This window comes from Perca fluviatilis, chromosome 14 (assembly GCF_010015445.1).
Source record: "Perca fluviatilis chromosome 14, GENO_Pfluv_1.0, whole genome shotgun sequence".
Lineage (NCBI taxonomy): Eukaryota > Metazoa > Chordata > Actinopteri > Perciformes > Percidae > Perca > Perca fluviatilis.
Window position 1 is genome coordinate 18,660,566 of NC_053125.1, and position 20,425 is coordinate 18,680,990.

Below are 20,425 nucleotides of genomic sequence, written 5' to 3' on the forward strand. Positions count from 1 at the left end.
TAAATGAATGGAGAAACCCAACAAATGAGGACAAGGAATCGTTGCATGGTATCAACAAAGTGGGCATGTCTGTGAAGGGGAGACGTACAGGTACTTCTATTCGGATATCTTCAGGCGAGTGGTCAAGGCATTAATTTGGCTGGTGATCCGGCTGTCTGTTTGTAGAAATGCTACAAAAAGTTGCTGTTATTTGCTCCTGTGTTGTTTCGTAACTAAGATTGTGTTCATTTAATGATGCCAACACGCTGTTAATCTTTATGCGTGTATTGTTTCCTGAATTTAGAGCTCTAATGCTGCTAACACAGCTTTCTATATTTTTTGGTTAGTAAAAAGTGGAAGCTACATAATGCAGACTTGTAGCATCTAATTGTGTGGATTTTTGAATAAATTTTTTTAAGTTTCAATTATAACAGGGTTTGTACACCTTTTCCAAGGTAAAATTCAAGCAATTTTCAAGCACTTTCAAGGTCCATTTTAAAGCTTTTTACAGCACCTTACACCACCGTAAAATATATACCAATACATAGTAAAAATTATTATTTAGTGTTTTTGTTACATTAAAAGACATACTACTATAAACAGACAAAATAGTGTTTCGTAATAGCAGAAGGATCAGATATTTAAGCAGAACACAAGTTTTATTTTTCAAAATGTATCACTGTCTAAGTAGACTTTGCTTGCTATCTAACCTGCCTGAGTCAATGTAAAAACAATTACCCCCAAAAAAATCACTCGACAGGTTCACTTCACTAACCCTGAATTATCACCTTTAAAATGTTTAACCTCTTCATGGTTCCTAACATAACATACAGTAAGACAGCTATGGAGAGGAGCACTGAGTGGGAGGATCTGGGCCAAACGACATGCAGCTGGGTCATTCTGGGTCAAAATCCAGGAAAAAAGGTGGTGCACCCTCTTAGATTATGCTCAAAGTTTATGCTACCCTTAATGTCCTTTCACACTTTTTTTTCCAAATCTAGGGCATGCTGTACAAACTTGTAATGGTTCAGTCATACTGACATGTTTGTCTTCCAATCTACAAAGTTTGGGCTGCCTATGAATTAATGTCCAAATATTGCTTCCCAGATAATTTGATTTGCAGGCTGTAAAACTTTTGTAATTTCAAGGGCTAAAAATATGAAGACATAGGATTTGAACAGAAATATTTTACAGGCCTTGGTTTTGGGACACATTGTTGATATAGACCAGATTTGAACAAAATCTGAGACAACAACCTGTAATTCCATTTTAACCCAGAAGACTCTGACAGTGCACATGCACCTGCCTGATAAAAATTTACTTTATTGCCAAGACATATACATTTATCTACTGGAATAGAGCAGTGTAAATATTGCATAAGGCCATCCTCAACCTTACAGTAGGCTACTTGTACGACATGATTTCTGTTCAGCAATCAACGATTGTTGTTATGCACAGGGCTAACGTTTGCAGGTTTTAATTTGCGGGTAGTGTAATGTTACAGTAACTGTGATGTAACTTTGGCTATGTTCACTGCATATTCCACAAATGAATGTGCCATGACGGACATGCAATATTAACATTACATTATCACACCAAGTACTCTCAGTAACTTAGCCTGCGAATTCTTAGCTAGAAGTTAGTAGCGTCAACAAATAGGCGCTAACTGGCGCTAACGCTTACAGTAGCCTACTACAGTTGGCTGACTTGAAACTTACCTCATGTGACTCGAGAGCGCAGAATCGCCCATTGTGAAAAGCTGCACGTCTTTTTTGCAGACTTTACAAGAGGTAACTCGTAGGGTTTGTCCCCGTTTAATCCATAATTTGTATTTTTCATCTTCTAGCCAACGTTCATTGAAACGACAACCTGCCGGCAGCGATATTACGAATCCCACTATGGGCACGCCAAGAGCCGCCCTTCAAAACCATTTACTGGCCAGGTGTCCATGATGCTTACGCAAGGTAGCGTAACCGTGATCAATCAGCTATCCTAACCTTAACCACTCGAGGTGAAATGCCTTACCCCAACCAATCGAGCTGCTTCTTGGCGTGGTGGCAGATCGCAGTCACACAGCGAGCAGGTTTAATTTTAGGCTCTCCAACATTTTATTTCTCCATTTAATAAACAAACTATTCAGTAAGTTAGATATTTGTTGTGAAAGAAATATAGTTACAATTTCAAGCATTTTCAAGCATTTTATCCAAAATTCAAGCACTTTTCAAACCTTGAAAACACAACATCAAAATTCAAGCATTTTCAAGGATTTCAAGCACCCGTATGAACCCTGCTAGAGTTGTGATGGTTGGAAAAATGGAAAGACGACCAAACTGCTTTTCATAGTTTTATTTTGTTTCTGTCGACTTTGAATGAAGTGTATTTTACGATGCTAAAATTACTGTTTATTTACATAAATAACCTTGTGGGTTTGGCAAACACAATTTCTGGGATGTTTTTAGGTTTACTCTTTAACAGAAAGGGCGACCTCCTTCGAAATCCTTTCCATAATGTTGTCAGACACTCAGCGGCAAAACGAGCACTTCTATGAAGGTAAATACAAGCTGGACAATTGTCCTATTAACTTACATTGTAGCTTGTTTCACCTCTACCAACTGCAGCGATCTCTCTTAATACTGGACCAACAGATTGTTGTTCCCATCAGTCACTTAGACACAAAAGCATGGGAAAATACGGTCCAGGTTGATTTAATCAGAATACAGAATAGAAAATCTGCTTAGAAATAAATGAAATATTGGATAGTATAGAACTTCTATCTTATAATTGATGGCCTAGTGCAGGGGTGGTGAACCTGTGAGGCTTTTACTGTGTGGCTGGGGGCTGTGTTTACTTTGTGAAACATATTTCAGATAAGGCAAAACGCATTTGAATGCATCTGCCAATACTGCCAATACATCTGCCAATCATTTTTTAAAATAAAAATGCTGCAGTTTTGAGGACAGATCCTGCAACCTGAGGAAAATAAGCGACCACAGATCACCTTACTCATTAACCCGTTCACTGCTGAATCTGAAATTTAAAAGCCCTTTTAGTGACATGTGATGCAGTGTCCCAGTTGTAGATGATTTAACTTTCTAAGGATGACTGTATTGAGAGAGGGAACCACAGAGAAAACAGTGCCCAGAGACGGATATCCCAATTTTAAAACAGGCTGAACTCAAGCTAATGTCAATGTATGCATCAACTTATGTCTGTGAATCAGTGTTTTCTACTGAAACACTGAAATTCAAAACATTGCTCTGTTCTTACAGAGCTGCTAAGAGGTTTCCCAATTGGTCAATCTAGGTAAGAAAAAAACTAGGAAAACTGCTATGTATTAGGACTGTCATTACATCTGGAAGTCACTGCTGCTGTTGTAGTGTCGACCTGCATGTGGCGTGTGGCTCTTTGCTATGGTGCTCTTTATGCTGAGCTAGTTGGCCACCCCTGGCTTAGTGCATATATAAAAAAACTATTCTAGTATGCCTACTGACTTCAAGAAAACAAATATTGCTATATTGAGATCTACAATAACTTTTCATATGTACTGTATACGGTTTTACTTTATTAGTACTCTTAAGGTGAATTTAAAACAAATACATACAACACTAAAGCTTGGTTAGTTGATATTTGCTCTGCAACATTGTCTTTTCATATCCTTGCCTTATGACTGATAGCAGATTTGAAACCTGAACACGTTCAACATTTGCTGGAAAAAATTTAAGATTTCCTTTTAAGAATACACCATTCTGAACCATTGAATGCAGTGAAAGCAATGCATTATAGATACAAGGCCGCAGGAGAAACGTTAAGTTAAAGGAGAATTCCGGCCAATTTTTACGTTAATCTTGATCGCTATAGCTACGCGAGTACTTTTGATAGAAAACCCCCCGACCCGAATCAGTGCAGGTAACACGGAGAAGCTGCAGCTACGTACTACAAGCGTCCCCTGAGCTAAAACGGCAGTGCTCGGGAGTTTTAGAGTGCCTTTGTGCCTCTTAACAGACACAAAATGCAATTAATATGTCTGTGCCACATGAACAGGGCCCTTACGTGTCAACAAGATGCGTTTTCAACTCAGACATTGTTTAAATTCACCTACCCTGGTCCCTGTCTCGATCCTGCCGGTAGCTAGCTTGCCCTGCTAGCTGATAGCCGTTAGCTGCTAGCTGCCATCCGGTGAGTGTATTCAGACAGGCTTCTGTGATAATCATCCCAATAACAATCCACGGGAGCGGTGGTGGTGTGGCTATGTCCTCCAGAGGACAGGTCATGTCATGTCTTGAAGTGTATTCCCCCCTAAAAAAACAGTAGTGCGGTAGTAGCTGTTAGCTGCTAGCTGCCCTCCGGTGAGTGTGTACAGCCAGATAGCTGTTAGCCGTTAGCTGCTAGCTGCCGTCCGGTGAGTGTATTCCGCCAGGCATCTGTGATAATCATCCCAATAAAAATCCACGGAGCGCCCGGTGGGCTGGTGGATGTCCTGCATAGTGCCTTTGTGCCTCTGTTAAGAGGCACAAAGGCACTCTAAAACTTGCCCTGAGCACTGCCGTTTTAGCTCAGGGGACGCTTGTAGTACGTAGCTGCAGCTTCTCCGTGTTACCTGCACTGATTCGGGTCGGGGGTTTTTCTATCGAAAGTACTCGCGTAGCTATTGCGATCAAGACTAACGTAAAAATTGGCCTGAATTCTCCTTTAATTCATCAGTCTGCCCCACAAGCAGTAGACAAGGTTTGGGAATCAAATTCCTTTACGCTTGACTGAAGCAAAGTAAGAGCCTGTGGGGAAGAGAAAGTAAATGTGGTGCAGTTCATTTGAGCTCAGCTCAGAGCTGAATGAAGATTCAAGTAGTGGGAGATCTGATGTTGGCAAAAATTGAGAATCTCATTTCACTATCATCACTAAGCCTATTTCTTTTCTTCTCTCGAATTTCTTTCTGTCTGTATTCATTCTACATTAGTCCCTTTGCCTCTGTCCTGCACTCCATCTTCCCAACTCCGTTTTTTTTTTACTTTCCTAACGTCGTCCTTGTTCTGTCCATGCCCATCTTTTCTCACCATTCTGGTCTTCTTCCTGTGCCCATGCATGGGCCAGCAGGTCTGGTTTGTTGACAAGGCGGGATGCGTAGAGGTGTTTGAGGCCCAGGAACAGGAGCAGGATGGAGGGGACAATCTGGGCGGCGACTCCCTCCAGCACTGCCGGCCGACTGGGCAGCTCTATCAGCACGCTCAGGCCGATGATGCACATCTTACGGTCATGGAGCCTAGGGGAATGAATGAATGAGGGAAACTGAAGCTATGGAGTCGTAAAGTGCTCATATTATGCTTTGTGGCTTTTCCCTTTCCTTTATTGTGTCTTTTTTGCATATGTAATAGGTTTACAAAGTGAAAAAGCCCAAAGTCCATCCCCAAAGGGACACTCAAAGCGAGAAACACTGTTCACAAGGCACTGTCAGGGCACGCCCTCATACTCTGCTTCTGACTGGCTAGTAGTCCTTACCTAGGTACTGTCAGGGCACGCCTTCATACTCTGCTTCTGACTGGCTAGTAGTCCTTACTTAGCTACTGTCGGGACACGGTGTCACTACCCGATGTGAGTTGAGCATGCGTCACTTTGCGGCCGATGTGAGTTGAGTGCAGATGTAGTAGCCTACAAGAATGAGAGACTTCTGTAATGTCAATACAATAAAAAAGTTTGTTCACTGCTGGCTACAAGTTAGCAATCAAACACAACAAAGGCTGTCACTTGAATGGCGTTTTGAGTTTGAAATTTAGCAATCAAACAATCATAGATAGCTGAAACGTTTTTGAAATTATTTCCATCTTCTGTTATTGTTTGTAATGAGAAGTTTATTATTTTATGGATTTCACAAATTTCAGTATGACATGTTATGCCGTAAACCGTTTAAATCTGAGCATGTGCAACTCACATCTGCACTCGACTCACATCTGGTAGTGAAACACGCCCTCATACTCTACTTCTGACTGGTTAGTAGTCCTTACCTAGCTACTGCGCGTGTGCGACTCCCAACAAAGATAGGAATAGAAGGGAGATGTCTCACTCTGTAACTAAAACAGAGAGCTCAACACACAGGGTGAAAAGAGGAGCTGCATCAATGTGCAGTACAACAAATATATGGTGTTTTTTTTTAAACAAAACCATGTATTCTGGTACAACCTCTAAATACAATTATAACCCTGAAAATGAGCATAATATGAGCGCTTTAAGTCTTAAGTCTTTTTAAAGAATCCACAAAACATTGAGTGCTTGTCAAGATATTTACATGCATTAATAGACATAAAAAAAAACTTCCTAACACACTTGTAATTCACCTGGAACTGAATTCATGATGGATTTTAACAACCACAAAAAGGCACAAATCTGGCAAAAGAAGCCTATTTCAAAAGAAACACAGCTAATTTATACCCAATGAGGTAGGGCTGGGCTGGTCTATATCGACGACGATTCATTTACGGGACTGTTCTGGTGCCGCCGGAAGATCTGCCTGATGTCCCTCATTTTGGGCTGGATGTCCGTCCCCTTCCGCTTTCTTTGTGTTGGCGTTCTAAACTCTGGATTTACTAGGACTATGGTTAACTGCTCCTCAGATCTCTGCAGGGTAAATCCAGACAGCTAGGTAGACTATCTGTCCAATCTGAGTTTTCTGTTGCACGTCTAAAACTACTTTTGAATGTACACATGTTCACCAAAACAAGTTCCTTCCCGAGACTATTTTGCAGAGACACCGTTATTGCATCCGGCACTCAGTGCCGCCCCCAGTCAATTGTGATTGGTTTAAATAAATGCCAATAAACCAGATAAGAGACTAGATATCGTCTTAGATTTTGGATATTGTAATATAAGTGTTGTCTTTTCCTGGTTTTAAAGGCTGCATTACCAGACTGTTCTGTTTTATTATTTGCCTTTACCCACTTAGTAATTATATCCACATTACTGATGATTATTAATTTAAAATCTCATTGTGAAAATATTTTATGAAAGCATCAATTGTCAACCCTACAATATCATTGCAGTATCGACATTGAGGTATTTGGTCAAGAATATCCTGATATTTGACTTTTTTCTCCAAATTGCCCAGCCCTACAACGAGGTGTCCATTATCAGGAATTAATGGACGACGGGGAGGCCAGAAGTGTTGGACGCAGACTGGAGCACGTTCCAGGACACCACTGTAGACGTCACCAATGACACTAATGGATTCACTGAGTCTGTGGTAGATTTCATTTGTAAAACCAGTATCCAACTGCAAACTGAATGCAGCTTCCAGTTTGTCGCTTTGATATTTGTCATTTAAGCATCAAACACGAACACTTCTTTTACAATACTGGTCATTCTCTTTTAAGGCTACATTTACATTGCTACGTTTTGGTTTAAAAACAAAATATCTTTTGCTGGCCTCTAAACGGAGACATTTGGAAACACTTCTGACGCGTTTTGGTCTGGAATCTGTGGGGTTGTCTTGCAGTCTCAGCGGCCGCAAACGGAGACCTTTGGCAACACCAACACTGACGCCAATGTTTCGCCGCCTGTTTGGGTTTTATCGGTCACGACATCTTGTTCTCTGAGACTAAAGCTACATGGCAACTACCAGCAACGGGTGGCGTATACATGCTGCCTCCTGTTTATGCCCAGTATACCAGAATGATGATGAGATATGAGGTTTGGGCGTGTTTAAAGTTTAAACAGAGATCAGGTTCTACTGGAACTAAAAACACTTGGGTGCACGGAGATCACTTTTGGCTCAAAACTCTGCTTGAAAATCAAAACGTAGCAATGTGAATGTAGCCCAATACTTGTGATTTCTACCCTAACGAGTTCAAAACAACAGAGGCCTCCCCCCTTACCCCAGGAAGAACTCTGTGTCATTCATCCACTGGTTGATGAAGTGGGTGGTGATGGGCTGAGGGTTGAGCTGGAAGTGCATGTTTTCCAGAGTGAGTGAGTAGGGCTGGGTTGTAGTAAAGAGCAGCGATGGCCACCTGCAGGCACATGGTCCTCAGCTCACTGGACTTCACCCCCCGCATCAAACGCTCCAAAACTGCTTCCACAAAAAGAGGGATGCACTGCACGTAGGAGAAACACAGAAATTTGGCTGTGGGTACTCAACGTTCAACGTTTGGTTTGGTTTTCCTTTTACCTTCATAACACCACACATACATTCAGCATTGCAACCACCACTGAGTTAAAGACTACAGATTCATGTATTATGTTGTTTTTGTCTTAGTTTCCAATTAAATATTGTTTAAATGACTTTAACTCATGTGTGGTTCAGTGAGCCTGGACTGTGACATGTCACAAACAAGGGTTCGAGAGTTCAGAATTTTTTTTTTTTAAATCACTGTAAATTTAGCCAAGTGAAAAGGCTTTGTCATATGTTTACAATCTTTCATTTCCCTACCAAGTTTAGAGCACATGTACATTTTGAGAATAAAGGAAGAATATTATATATTAAAAAGGACCTAGATCTGTGTTTCAGTGTGGCTTTTTTTTGCCACCTATATTTGAATGCCATTGTATTCGCCTGGATAAGATATGAATTAGAAAGCAGCAGCACACCTGAAGAATGACGAGGTTCAAATAAAATAAGTTGTACTTTGAGAGCTGGTTGTGCTGTAAAATGATTCTAATTTCAAGTGATACTAAATAAGGAAACCATATTGTGTTCCAATGAACTACCTCATACATACTAGGAGTGAATTAGCACTGACATACAGTAATTAGCTGTTTTGATTACTCAATCAACATACTCATTTCTCATAATTGAAAACCAAGTGATTGTCCCTTAATGAGTAAGAGTTTTCTTAGTTTTCTTTTTTCCATTAGCCTTAGGAAAGGAATACTTACATACACCACTGTCACACTAATCGAGTAGTGTATTTTGAAAAATGGTGAACTTTAAAAGGCATTCATAACATTTTATTCCAAATTCAAACTATGTCACATTTGATTTTGAGTTTACCCTCCAGCGCTGGTAAAGAAGGAGCTGAGTCAGCTGAGAAACTAAAAAGCCATGCCTAAATCTGTGTGCAGTTTATAACCTGTGCCCATGGATTCACAATCCGTGCGTACAGTTTACAAAACCTCGGTCAGTGAAAAACACACAACTAGTGCTGAGAATGTGTCACCGAATACTCTGCAGCTTGCAGGATAAGTGAACCTGTTGAAGCCAGGCAGTGAAACATGTTGCTTACTGTATTTTTAATGCAGCTAATCACAAAGCGATCCTTCTCTCTCTCTATCCCCGATAGAAAGAGTCAGGATGAGTGGGGAAAACTGTGGTAATTGTAGCCTATATGTTGCGGTGTGTGTGTGTGTGTGTTTGTGTGTGTGTGTGTGTCACTCTCTCTGTCCGTCCGTCGGTCTCTCTCTCTAAGTATAAAGTATCCGGCTACACTGTGGTCTTCCTGTATGTGATTACCTGGCTGGCTTGACACATACGCTCGCGTCTCGCGCAAGAAATAGACGTGACGCAGAAACAATCGCAGCGCGAGTATGAACGGACAGATTGGATAATATGGACGCCGAAATAAAAATAACTGCGCTTACACTTAGGCCCTTTTACCCAGTTTCCACTGACCTCTAAAAAGGAGACAGTCCTGGAACAAAACATTCACTTATCATGTTGCTGCCTAGATTCCCTAAATCTGTAGAGCCAGAGTTGAAGTACTCGTCAGGATATGTTGGACACTGATCTGAATGAGACCTCGTGCAAATTGTGAAATTGTACACAAAGTGTACACATATCCTATACAAGTTTGGCTGTATTGTATGGGTCCCCCCTAAAAATATTTGTTCCGTATGTCCCCCTAAAAAGATGTATTGCCCCCACCCGAAAGTACCTGATTCCATAAAAATGAAGGTCTGTAGTGCGTCGGGCCATTTCTGACCTGGTCAATGCCTCTGCCTCTGCACTGCAGGATGATGACCTCCAACAGTTTGGCAGCGTGAAACTGTGCGTCCTCACCTGCATCGATGGTCAGCACCTACAACAGGTCAAAGGTCATAATAGTTGACCAGTCAAAAACCAGATCCTTGTTCACATTTGATGGATCTGAGAACAGCAGGTGAAGACACTTATAGCCTGACCTTTTTGCACATGCTGTAGATGACCTCTAAGTGTTTAGGGTTGGACAGGAGCATGTCTGTATCCACGGTAACATAGTTGTGCAAAAGAGGCATCATATCTGTAACACAAACACAGACCTTCATTAACATTACCGCCATTTGTGTGGGTTGGTGTATTAAAGGGTAACTTCAGTATTTTTCAACCTGGACACTATTTTCATATGTTTTTGTGTCTAAGTGACTAATGTGAACAGATCTTTTGAAATTGATCCAGTATAGGATCCTTACAGAGACAGACCTTTTTGTTACATTAAATAAACATTACATTAAACGGCCCCGAAATCACCAACCCCACCAGACTCCATGTAACTAAATAATACTTTTAGCGTGTATAGAGCCAGCATATGTTTAGCTATTCCTCTGCCTCCTTTAGTGATAACGATACATGTAATAAATGTAGTATATTCGCTGCTCTGGAGGCAAGGCTTAGTGAGTTTGAGGCACGCCTCCGCACCATGGAATCAGAATAATATGCTTCCGTAGCTAGCCAGCGCCATGTAGCTCATGCGGGCCAACATACTGTAGCTTCTGTAGCTTCTGCTAGCAGTACCCCGTCAGACCCTGAGCAGCCGGGCGAGTGGGTGACTGTCCGAGGGAAGCGTAGCGTTAGATCTAAACCAGGGAGTGCACATGATGACGGTCGCTCTAAACCGGAGCGTCTTCGCCTCTCCAACAGTTTCTCCCTACTCAGTGATACACCCGCTGAGAAGCCAATTCTGGTTATTGGGAGCTCTATACTGCGATATGTGAAGCCGGCGGCCCCGGCAGCTACAGCACCTACGGTCATATGTGTCCCTGGGGCTAGAGCGGGTGATATAGAAACCCATCTAAAGCTGCTGGCTAAAAAGAACCGTAAATACAGTAAGATCATACTTCATGTAGGTGGTAATGGCCGTAAATCGGAGATCACTAAATTAATGTTGAGTCACTTTGTGCATACGCAAAGACAATGTCGGACTCTGTAGTTTTCTCTGGACCCCTGCCAAACCTGACCAGCAATGAATGTACAGCCGTACGTCATCCTTCCACCGCTGGTTGTCGGGGTGGTGCCCAGCTAACGATGTGGGCTATGTGAATAACTGGGGGGCGTTCTGGGGAAAGCCTGGTCTGATTGAGAGAGACGGCATTCATCCCACCTGGGACGGAGCTGCTCTCATATCAAAAAATCTGACCGAGTTTATCAGACATAAACCCTGACAACCCAAGTTTGATATTAGTAATCAGAGGTGCAGTCGTGCAACTTCTCTGTGCTTCCGTTGGAGCAGTCGCCCACTCATAGTCTAATAAGCACGGTGTCTGTCCCCGGCTCAGATCGGTTAAATCAAAGGTAAACAAAAGATGCGCCTATACTTAACAACCTAATTGGAATTAAAACGACTGCAACGATAGAACAAAATAGGAAAATTAGATGTGGACTATTAAAGTGTGGTTGGTGATGATTCACCCTAAGGGTCCTCTTCGCACCATGACCTCGAGCCAAACATCCAAGCTCCTCATCATTGTAGCTTAGTCGTTGGCGCTGAAAAGTTACGGACTAATGACGTTTTAATCTCTTAAATGACCCACTATAATGCCGAAATAATAGCAAAGGCTCTACTAGTATATAGGTGTATATTATAGGTTGTACGATCGATTGGAAAGTTTGTAAGTAATTCAGAAGTTTATGTAAATAACACTTTGCCCGCTGGCTTCTGCTCTCTGCTGTTGTTGTTGCTAGGTATGAGACGAGTGCTTAGGGACATCTACAAATTACAACACCAAAAGAGATGCAAAAAAAATTTTTTTAATTTAACTTATTTTTTAAAGTAAGTGCTGTAATATAACTAGCAGGAGACAAGTAATAATTGAGGTAAGTTTGGAGACATTACCTTATTTAATCATTAAATTAATACATATGTTTGTTGTATCTCTTTTCGGTGTAGTAATTTATAGACGGCCCTAAGCACTCGTCTAACTGCAGGTAGCAGCAGCAGCAACAGCAGCAGCAACAGAGAGCAGAAGAGAGCAGAAGAGAGCAGGCAAGTGTTCATAAACTTCTGGTGTACTTACAAACTTTCCAATCCATCGTTTTATGAGAGCATAACCTATATATACTAGTGTAGACCTTTGGTATCATTTCGGGCATTATTAGTGGGGTCATTTAAGAGATACAAACGTGGGTCCATTAGCCCCGCGCTAAGCTACTCAGCGGCTAACGCTACTCTACGCTAACTCGCCCAGTGTTAGACCCAGGTGAAAAAAGCTTCTGGGGGGGTGTTTGGCTCGAGGTCATGGTGCAAAGGACCCTAGAGTAAATTACTCCGAACCATCACTTTAAATATTAGATCTCTGTCTTCTAAAGCAGTATTGGTAAACGATTTGATATCAGATAATAAAATTGATTTATTTTGTCTTACTGAAACCTGGCTGGGCCATGAAGAATATGTTAGTCTAAATGAAGCCACTCCTCCCAGTCATATTAATACTCAAATTCCTAGAGGCTCAGGCCGAGGAGGGGGAGTTGCAGCCATCTTTGACTCAAGCCTGTTAATTAATCCTAAACCTAAACTAAATTATAACTCGTTTGAGAGTCTTGTTCTTCATCTTCAACATCCAAAATGGAAAACATTACAGCCAATTATATTTGTTGTTATTTACAGGGCTCCAGGTCCGTATTCTGAATTTTTATCTGAATTCTCTGAGTTTTTATCATGTTTAGTCCTTAAATCAGACAAAGTACTTATTGTAGGTGATTTTAATATCCATGTGGACGTTGACAATGATAGCCTTAGTACTGCTTTCAACTCATTACTGGATTCAATCGGTTTCAGTCAGAGTGTGCACAAGGCGACGCACTGTTTTAACCACACCCTCGACCTTGTGCTGGCATATGGTATTGAAATTGAGGATTTAATAATATTTCCGCAGAATTCTGTATTATTGGATCATTTTTTAATTACTTTCGAATTCTTACTACCTGACCATACTAAATTAGATAAAAGCTTATACACTAGATGCCTATCTGACAGTGCTATAGCTAAATTTAAGGAAGATATTCCAACAGCATTCGACTCTATGTCATGCCTTAACATAACAGAGGACCTTTATGTTAACCTCAGTCCCTCTCAAATTGATACATTTGTAGACGGTGCTACAACTTGCCTACGGACAACCTTAGACTGTGTTGCTCCCCTAAAAAAGAAGATGATAAAGCAAAGGAAACTAGCACCTTGGTATAACTCCCAAACTCGCAAATTAAAACAAATCTCGCGAAACCTCGAAAGTAAGTGGCGCTCCACCAAAGTGGAAGAATCCCGTTTGGATTGGCAAGAAAGTCTCAAAACCTATAGGAAGGCCCTAAGAAAAGCCAGATCAGACTATTACTCTTCACTAATAGAAGAAAATAAGAACAACCCAAGGTTTCTTTTCAGCACTGTAGCCAGGCTGACAGATAGCCACAGCTCTACTGAGCCATCTATTCCTCTAGCACTGAGTAGTGATGACTTCATGAGCTTCTTTAATGATAAAATTATAACAATTAGAGATAAAATTCATCACCTTTTGCCCTCAACTTCTAACGGTTCACCTTTAAACGCAGGGTCGCTAGAAATAACGACTAGTCTCGACATATACTTAGACTGCTTTTATCCTATAGACCTCCAACAATTAATGTTAAAGATATCCTCAGCTAAGCCATCTACCTGTCTCTTAGACCCCATCCCAACGAGACTACTCAAAGAAGCGTTACCCGTGGTAAACACTTCATTACTAGATAGGATCAATATGTCCTTATTAACAGGTTATGTACCGCAGTCATTTAAAATAGCTGTGATAAAACCTCTTCTGAAAAAACCCACCCTCGATCCTGAGGTCTTAGCAAACTATAGACCTATATCTAACCTTCCCTTTCTATCCAAGATCCTTGAGAAGGTGGTTGCTAATCAGTTATGTGATTTTCTACATAGCAATAGTTTATTTGATGATTTTCAATCAGGATTTAGAAAGCATCATAGCACAGAGACGGCACTGGTGAAAATTACTAACGACCTTCTAACTGCTGCAGACAAAGGACTTGCCTCCATCCTTGTTTTACTAGATCTTAGTGCTGCATTTGACACTATTGACCATACCATCCTGTTACAGAGACTGGAACACTTAGTTGGCATCAAAGGAATCGCACTAAGCTGGATTAAGTCCTACTTCTCTGAGGGATCCCAATTTGTTAACATTAACGATAAACCCTCCAAGCACGCTAAAGTTAGCCATGGCGTTCCTCAAGGCTCAGTGCTTGGACCAATTCTATTTTCCTTATATATGCTTTCTCTAGGTAATATTATTAGGAAACACTCAATTAACTTTCACTGTTACGCAGACGATACCCAATTATATCTGTCAATTAAGCCAGACGAAAGTGGTCAGTTAGCTAAACTTCAAGCGTGTATTAAAGATATAAAATCCTGGATGACCCACAATTTCCTGATGTTAAACTCAGACAGTTATTGTGATGGGACCAACGCACCCCCGAACTTCATTATCTAAAGATATAGCTACTCTGGATGGTATTGCCCTGGCCTCCAGCACTACTGTCAGAAATTTAGGAGTTATTTTTGATCAGGAAATATCCTTCAACGCCCACTTAAAACAAACCTCAAGAACAGCCTTTTTCCATCTTCGTAACATTGCCAAAATTAGGAATATCCTGTCTCAAAACGATGCTGAAAAACTAGTCCATGCATTCGTTACTTCTAGACTAGACTACTGCAATTCCTTATTATCAGGTTGCTCAAATAAGTCCCTTAAGACTCTCCAGCTGATCCAGAATGCTGCAGCACATGTTCTGACGAGAACTAAGAGAAGAGATCATATTTCTCCTGTATTGGCTTCTCTGCACTGGCTTCCTGTGAAATCTAGGATCGAATTTAAAATCCTCCTCCTGACTTACAAAGCTCTAAATGGTCAAGCACCATCATACCTAGAAGAGCTCTTAGTACCTTATTGTCCTAGTAGAGCACTACGCTCCCAGAATGCAGAGCTACTTGTGGTTCCTAGAGTCTCTAAAAGTAGACTGGGGGCCAGAGCCTTCAGCTATCAGGCTCCGCTCCTGTGGAACCAGCTCCCACTTTGGGTTCGAGGGGCAGACACCGTCACCACATTTAAGAGTAAACTGAAAACCCTCCTCTTTGATAAAGCTTATAGTTAGGAAGTGAGGAGTTGCAGCGTCCACCTAACCTGGCCCACCTGCTTCTCTTCGTAGTCATCAGTTTTATTTATTATATAATTAATAATATAGCGAGAGTAGAGGGAGGCAGGCCAATGAGGGTGCATGCCCCTCATCTGGTGCAGAGAGACAAGTCTTTTTTTCTGCGCTCTGATCTCCTCCTGCGTTGGGCGCTGCTCCTGCGCTGGGTGCTGCTCCGTGCGCGATCCGTCTCCGTCTCCACGCGGGTTCTCCGCATCCATCGCGGCCTGGATTATTTCTTGTGCGCCCTGTTTATTTCCGCATCCAAGTAATGGTCTTTATAACGCGGATCAAGTACAGTCACGATAAAGTGCAGAGGATCCGAATAGATCTCACTGAAACGTGTGCCGACAGACTCTAAGAGCGTACTTTTCATTGTTTTCACTCTGTGGTCCGTCTCAATCTCTTTGCTTAGGAGACGCTTTGCAGGTGGAACGGATCGGGTACTGACACACGTGCAGATGTTTGAGTCATCACAACATTTCGGCCGTATTGTTTCGGTGATAAAAGTATTTCGTCCGAAAACCGAAAATGCCCTTTTGGGCCATTTTCGGCCGAAAATTTTTGGTGGCCGAATATTCGGTGCATACCTAATGAAGAGTGTTTTACTAGGATAAAACTACTGATTATTTACATGGAGTCTGGTGGGTTTGGCGAAAGCGATGTTGGGGACGTTTCATGTTAAACAAAAAGGATCTTACTCTTTAAAAAAAAGGTCTCTCTCTTAGGGGATCCTTTATATAATGTTGTCAGATAGAATAATAATCTGAGCATACTTTGCTTGTAGCAGGCAATGACCACATGTGGTGACTTGGTTACCTGCTTGTAATGTGTTATGTCTACCTGTTCCTCAGGTTTCAAAAGATACCGTTCGCCCACTGATCGAATCCTTTTTCAAAAGGATAACAGCAAAACAGTGGGAATCGTTGAAATCCCGCACTCCCGATGATGCCACTAAAATCATGATGGCTGACCTGCTTTTGGACATTATAACAGCCTTGTCAAAAGTCTGGTTGAAGACTCTTAGAAGCGAAAATGTTTCAGCATCTGAGGAGTGTTTTGTTTCTGAGGAGCGTGTTCTGTCCAGTCTGGGCGGCATCCTTTATCAGAGTTTTGGAGGAGCTCTGAACGCTGAGGACCAAATGGTGTGTCAGCTCACAGCGCTTGACAGGCTTAGTTGTTAAAGAGGTTGCACAAAATGTCAACTTGGCTCTCTCCACTACTATGCCCACTAGAGAGCCTGTAGTTATTCAGCGCGTCACTCGCCCTCGCAGACTTCAAAATGTTAAAAGCTTTCCCAGCAAAGGTGAAAATTGTGTGCCTTACTCAAACACATAAGGTGTCACAGGTCAGACCCCCTCCCAGAAAGAATTGACAGGACATATTGAGCCGGAAGACACTGAAGATTAGAGAAAACATGAGACAGAAGATATAGAGCTCATCAGAGGACAGTGTTATTGAGATTTCAACATTAACAGCTGTGGAAGAAATAATCATGGAGGAGGTGACTACGACCATTAATCCTCTTTTGGATGAAGTGCCAGACTCTAAATATGAGCTGCTGCAACATGAATGCACTTGGGATATTGAAAATGTTGCAGAAGACATTTCTCGGTCAATTACCCAAATTAAGAGTTTGGCTGGGACACCATCTCAAAAGAAGCTCAAAGAGTTTATAAAAGCAATAGAGAGCAAGATCAATACCTTTTTTGCAATGCGCTTGGCCAAAACATGGTTTCATCGTATATTGTAGGATCTGAGGACCAAATTCAACAAGGACTCCAATGTTGAAAGCCACTCAATGCAGGAAGCCATAAAGAGCTTTGACGCCCTGCTTCAGACAATGGACAGTAAAAAACCACAAGTTGGAGATGTGGTTAATGTGATTCCCAAGTTCAAGAATGTGTCCCTCAGTAAGAGGATGTTATTCACACAGAAACTTACCGATATCCTCTACAAGGACCTCATCCATGGGATTGCACCCGCGATGTTCCCAGAACCAGTGAGAAGGAGGTCATGCGGTAACGCAATTGTTCCTCTTTCACATGCTGACATGTACACTGACATAAAGAACAAAGTGTGACATTTCCTGGGACTGATGGGGTGGTGGCTGAACACCCAGACCCACAGTGAAAAGGTGTTAAACACCATATTAAAAAAATCAGTCCCTGGCAACCCCACAGTTACCAGAGGTCCATGTCATCTGCCCATGGCAACTGCTGCAGCGTCTCGCTCAGTATGTGAGGAGACATGTAGTGAACCTTCACAGGATACAACGGCAAAGGATAAAATTAGAAAAATGTACATCAAGGTATTCACAGAGAAGCTGGTTTCGCAAATATTAAGGAAAACAAAAGTGGGATGGACCACTGGAAACCCAGAGGCCACCATTAGCCGTCTGTTTGAAAGAACGTGGACCAAAGTCGAGGGTGTAGATTTTGGTACCAGCTGGAAAACCTTTCAAAACCTTGACAAGGCCATTCTCCAGGACTTGTATAAGAAGTGGGGCTGTGCAGACCATGTGCTGGTCTCCATGTATCTAGAGGAACCAGCACTGATCAACTGTACTGCCTCCTTAGTCAAAGATCACCTGATGACACCACCAAAAAAGTTTAGCACCATCTCCAGGTTCTTGTCATCTGTGGGCAAAGCCATCTCCAACATCTGCAGATGTAGAACCAGGTTTGGTTGTATTTAAGTGAAACGTAGTGTCTCTGCTACGTTAGGGTTTTCTCCGGGTGCTCCGAGTGTTTCTCCCATATTCAGTAAATATAAAAAGAACAACATTAGCAGTAAAGGGCTCCAGTCCTGCCTCACATCCAGGTTACCGTCTCCTCCACCGGCCCCTGTCCTTAAAGGCACAGAGACCAATATAGCAGGAGGCCACCTGGATGGGGGGCAGGACCCGAGCCCGAACCAGGGCCTCCTCAATGGTCAACAGCGTGAGCTCACAGCTAGAAGGCGAGGGTTCGGTGATCGAGCCTGAGCCTTTCTGAGTTTGTGTCTCGTCTACCTTGGCGGTAGCCTCGTGAGACCGTCCTGATCTCGCGAGCTCCAGTTTTCCACTCGCAGATCAGTCTGGCATTTTGAGATAGAGAAAATTTGGAGCCGTTAGCCAAACGACCGGGCCAATCAGCGTTGGTTTTGAGGTGGGTTAGGTGGTGATTGACAGATGGTTTATCCAATCAGCTAACCAGTATTTTCAGACAGCGGTAGCCCCAATTCTATTAGCCACTCGCTAATGCTTTTTTTCTCTTGGATCCTTCTTTTGGAATATGGACCGGGAACCTGAAATGGTGCCTTTAATTCCTAAATTCTCGTTACACAAACGGCAAATATCCTTTACCGACATGTTGCTTACTTGCTGAGCTAACGAGCTATGCTTTGCCTGCAGCAGCAGGGGCTTGTGGATGTATTTTCATACGCTTCGTGGATCTGATTGGTTGATTTGGCCCGTCTATCACCAACATAGGTGATAGACAGATGGTTCATCCAATCAGCTAACCAGTATTTTCGCCCCTTCCCAAAAGTTCTCCAACCGAAAGTTCCCAGATGGATATGCCGAGCAAATGCGAAGCAATCCATCTGGCGGAGTCAGGTTACCTTGGCGGTATGTTTGGGTTTACCCCGGGTGCTCCGGTTTTCTCCCACATTCAGTCCATATAACATAAAATAACTGATTCAATAAAATATCAAAATAAAATAAAATTGGCTTATCATGTTACATTTAAGTATAAAATTGTCTTATCATGTTACATTTAAGTTTCACACACCAGTTTAAACAAATAAAAACTACATTTCCAGATTCCTCAATGTCAGTGTGCACCATTCCACCAAGTCTGTTTTTAACTGTAAGCACCTTTAAATGAAAGTAGTCCAACAATAAATATATTCCAATAACGCCTCACGAAAAATGTGCGGAAATTAGGATGTCCTGATGTCTTGTCTAGAAATGTTCTTGCACTAAAATTTGAGGAAGAATATTTCACTAACTGAATTGAACGATTCTATGTTACTGATGCTTTCGGCGTCATAAACCAGATTTTTGAGAATATGAAACACATGATCAGTCCATCATTGTTTGCTGGACTAAACACATTTTAAAGTTAGAAAAAGAAGTGTGACACATTTTGATTGCTATGAATGATACAAAAGTGGTTTATTATAAGAAAATATTTTTTTTATTTGGTCTCATTAATGTCTTTAATTCCAACTACAGTAATGACTGTGTAAAAAATATAACTGATCTTGTTGCCTGAAATCACTGATGACCAGAAGCTTCAAATTATTATCAAATTTTATGAAACGGGTAGCGTGGTAAAAAAAATACATACACAGCTGTATACTACTATCCCTGTATGCAGGTGATATGATTTATATCATTTGTTGTATGGTCTGGTTCAGGTTAAACGCCAGAACTTTCTTTTATTATCCAGTTTGACAGTCAGTCATAACAGAAAAAGAACATCAACAAACTACTTTGAAGTATACCTTTTTGGGGGCTTAATTATCTGGTATCGGATCGGTGCATAAACTCCAGTACTCGCCAATACCGATACCAGCATTTTAGGGTGGTATCGGAGGCTTTTCTGATACTGGTATCTCAAACATTACAACCCCCCTAATAATCAAAACTTGCTATTGCAACCCACCCCAAAAACCTATAATAATTTCCTTTACATAAATAAAGGCATTTGAACCATAAATTGATGCAGAAAAGGCAACAATCGTTGCAGAAAAATTGTGTTTGACGTTCAAAATTTTAATTTTGCTCAAAAGTGGCCATCTCAACCACCCCAATGTTGAACACAAAGTTAGGCACTTGATTCAAAGCCACAAAAATCTGAAACAAAGCTTTTAGAGTATCAGTATTAATCCTGTAGCTACCATCCGTACAGCACAGTATCAAAATCAGTTGCAGGATAACTTTATGGGGTCTACTTAACACATCCCTCTAGCCCTCGGACCTGGTGAAATATTAACCTAAGTCTGTCACATCATATGGATACAACTATAAAGATACAATTTGCCTGTTCCCAGCATTGTTACAACACTTTGTGATGGTTAGCTTGTTACCTGTGACGATAT

General features: G+C 41.6%; 1 protein-coding gene across 3 annotated transcripts in view; it reads right to left on the reverse strand.

Moving 5' to 3' along the window:
• Nucleotides 1-4,625: 4,625 nt before the first annotated feature.
• LOC120572304 (importin-8-like) overlaps nt 4,626-20,425 on the reverse strand; it is a 36,387-nt gene continuing 20,587 nt past the window's right edge. For 2 of the 3 annotated variants that reach the window (XM_039821567.1, XM_039821565.1), the window contains exons 3-6: nt 10,081-10,178; nt 9,882-9,977; nt 7,839-8,057; nt 4,626-5,236 (exon numbers count right to left, since the gene is read on the reverse strand). In XM_039821567.1, the coding sequence (XP_039677501.1) occupies nt 7,857-8,057; nt 9,882-9,977; nt 10,081-10,176 (393 nt within the window). In that variant the 5' untranslated portion in view covers nt 10,177-10,178 and the 3' untranslated portion in view covers nt 4,626-5,236; nt 7,839-7,856. Of the gene's footprint in view, nt 5,237-5,531; nt 5,623-7,838; nt 8,058-9,881; nt 9,978-10,080; nt 10,179-20,425 lie in introns of those variants that run through there. The other variant, XM_039821566.1, reaches the window with a different exon arrangement.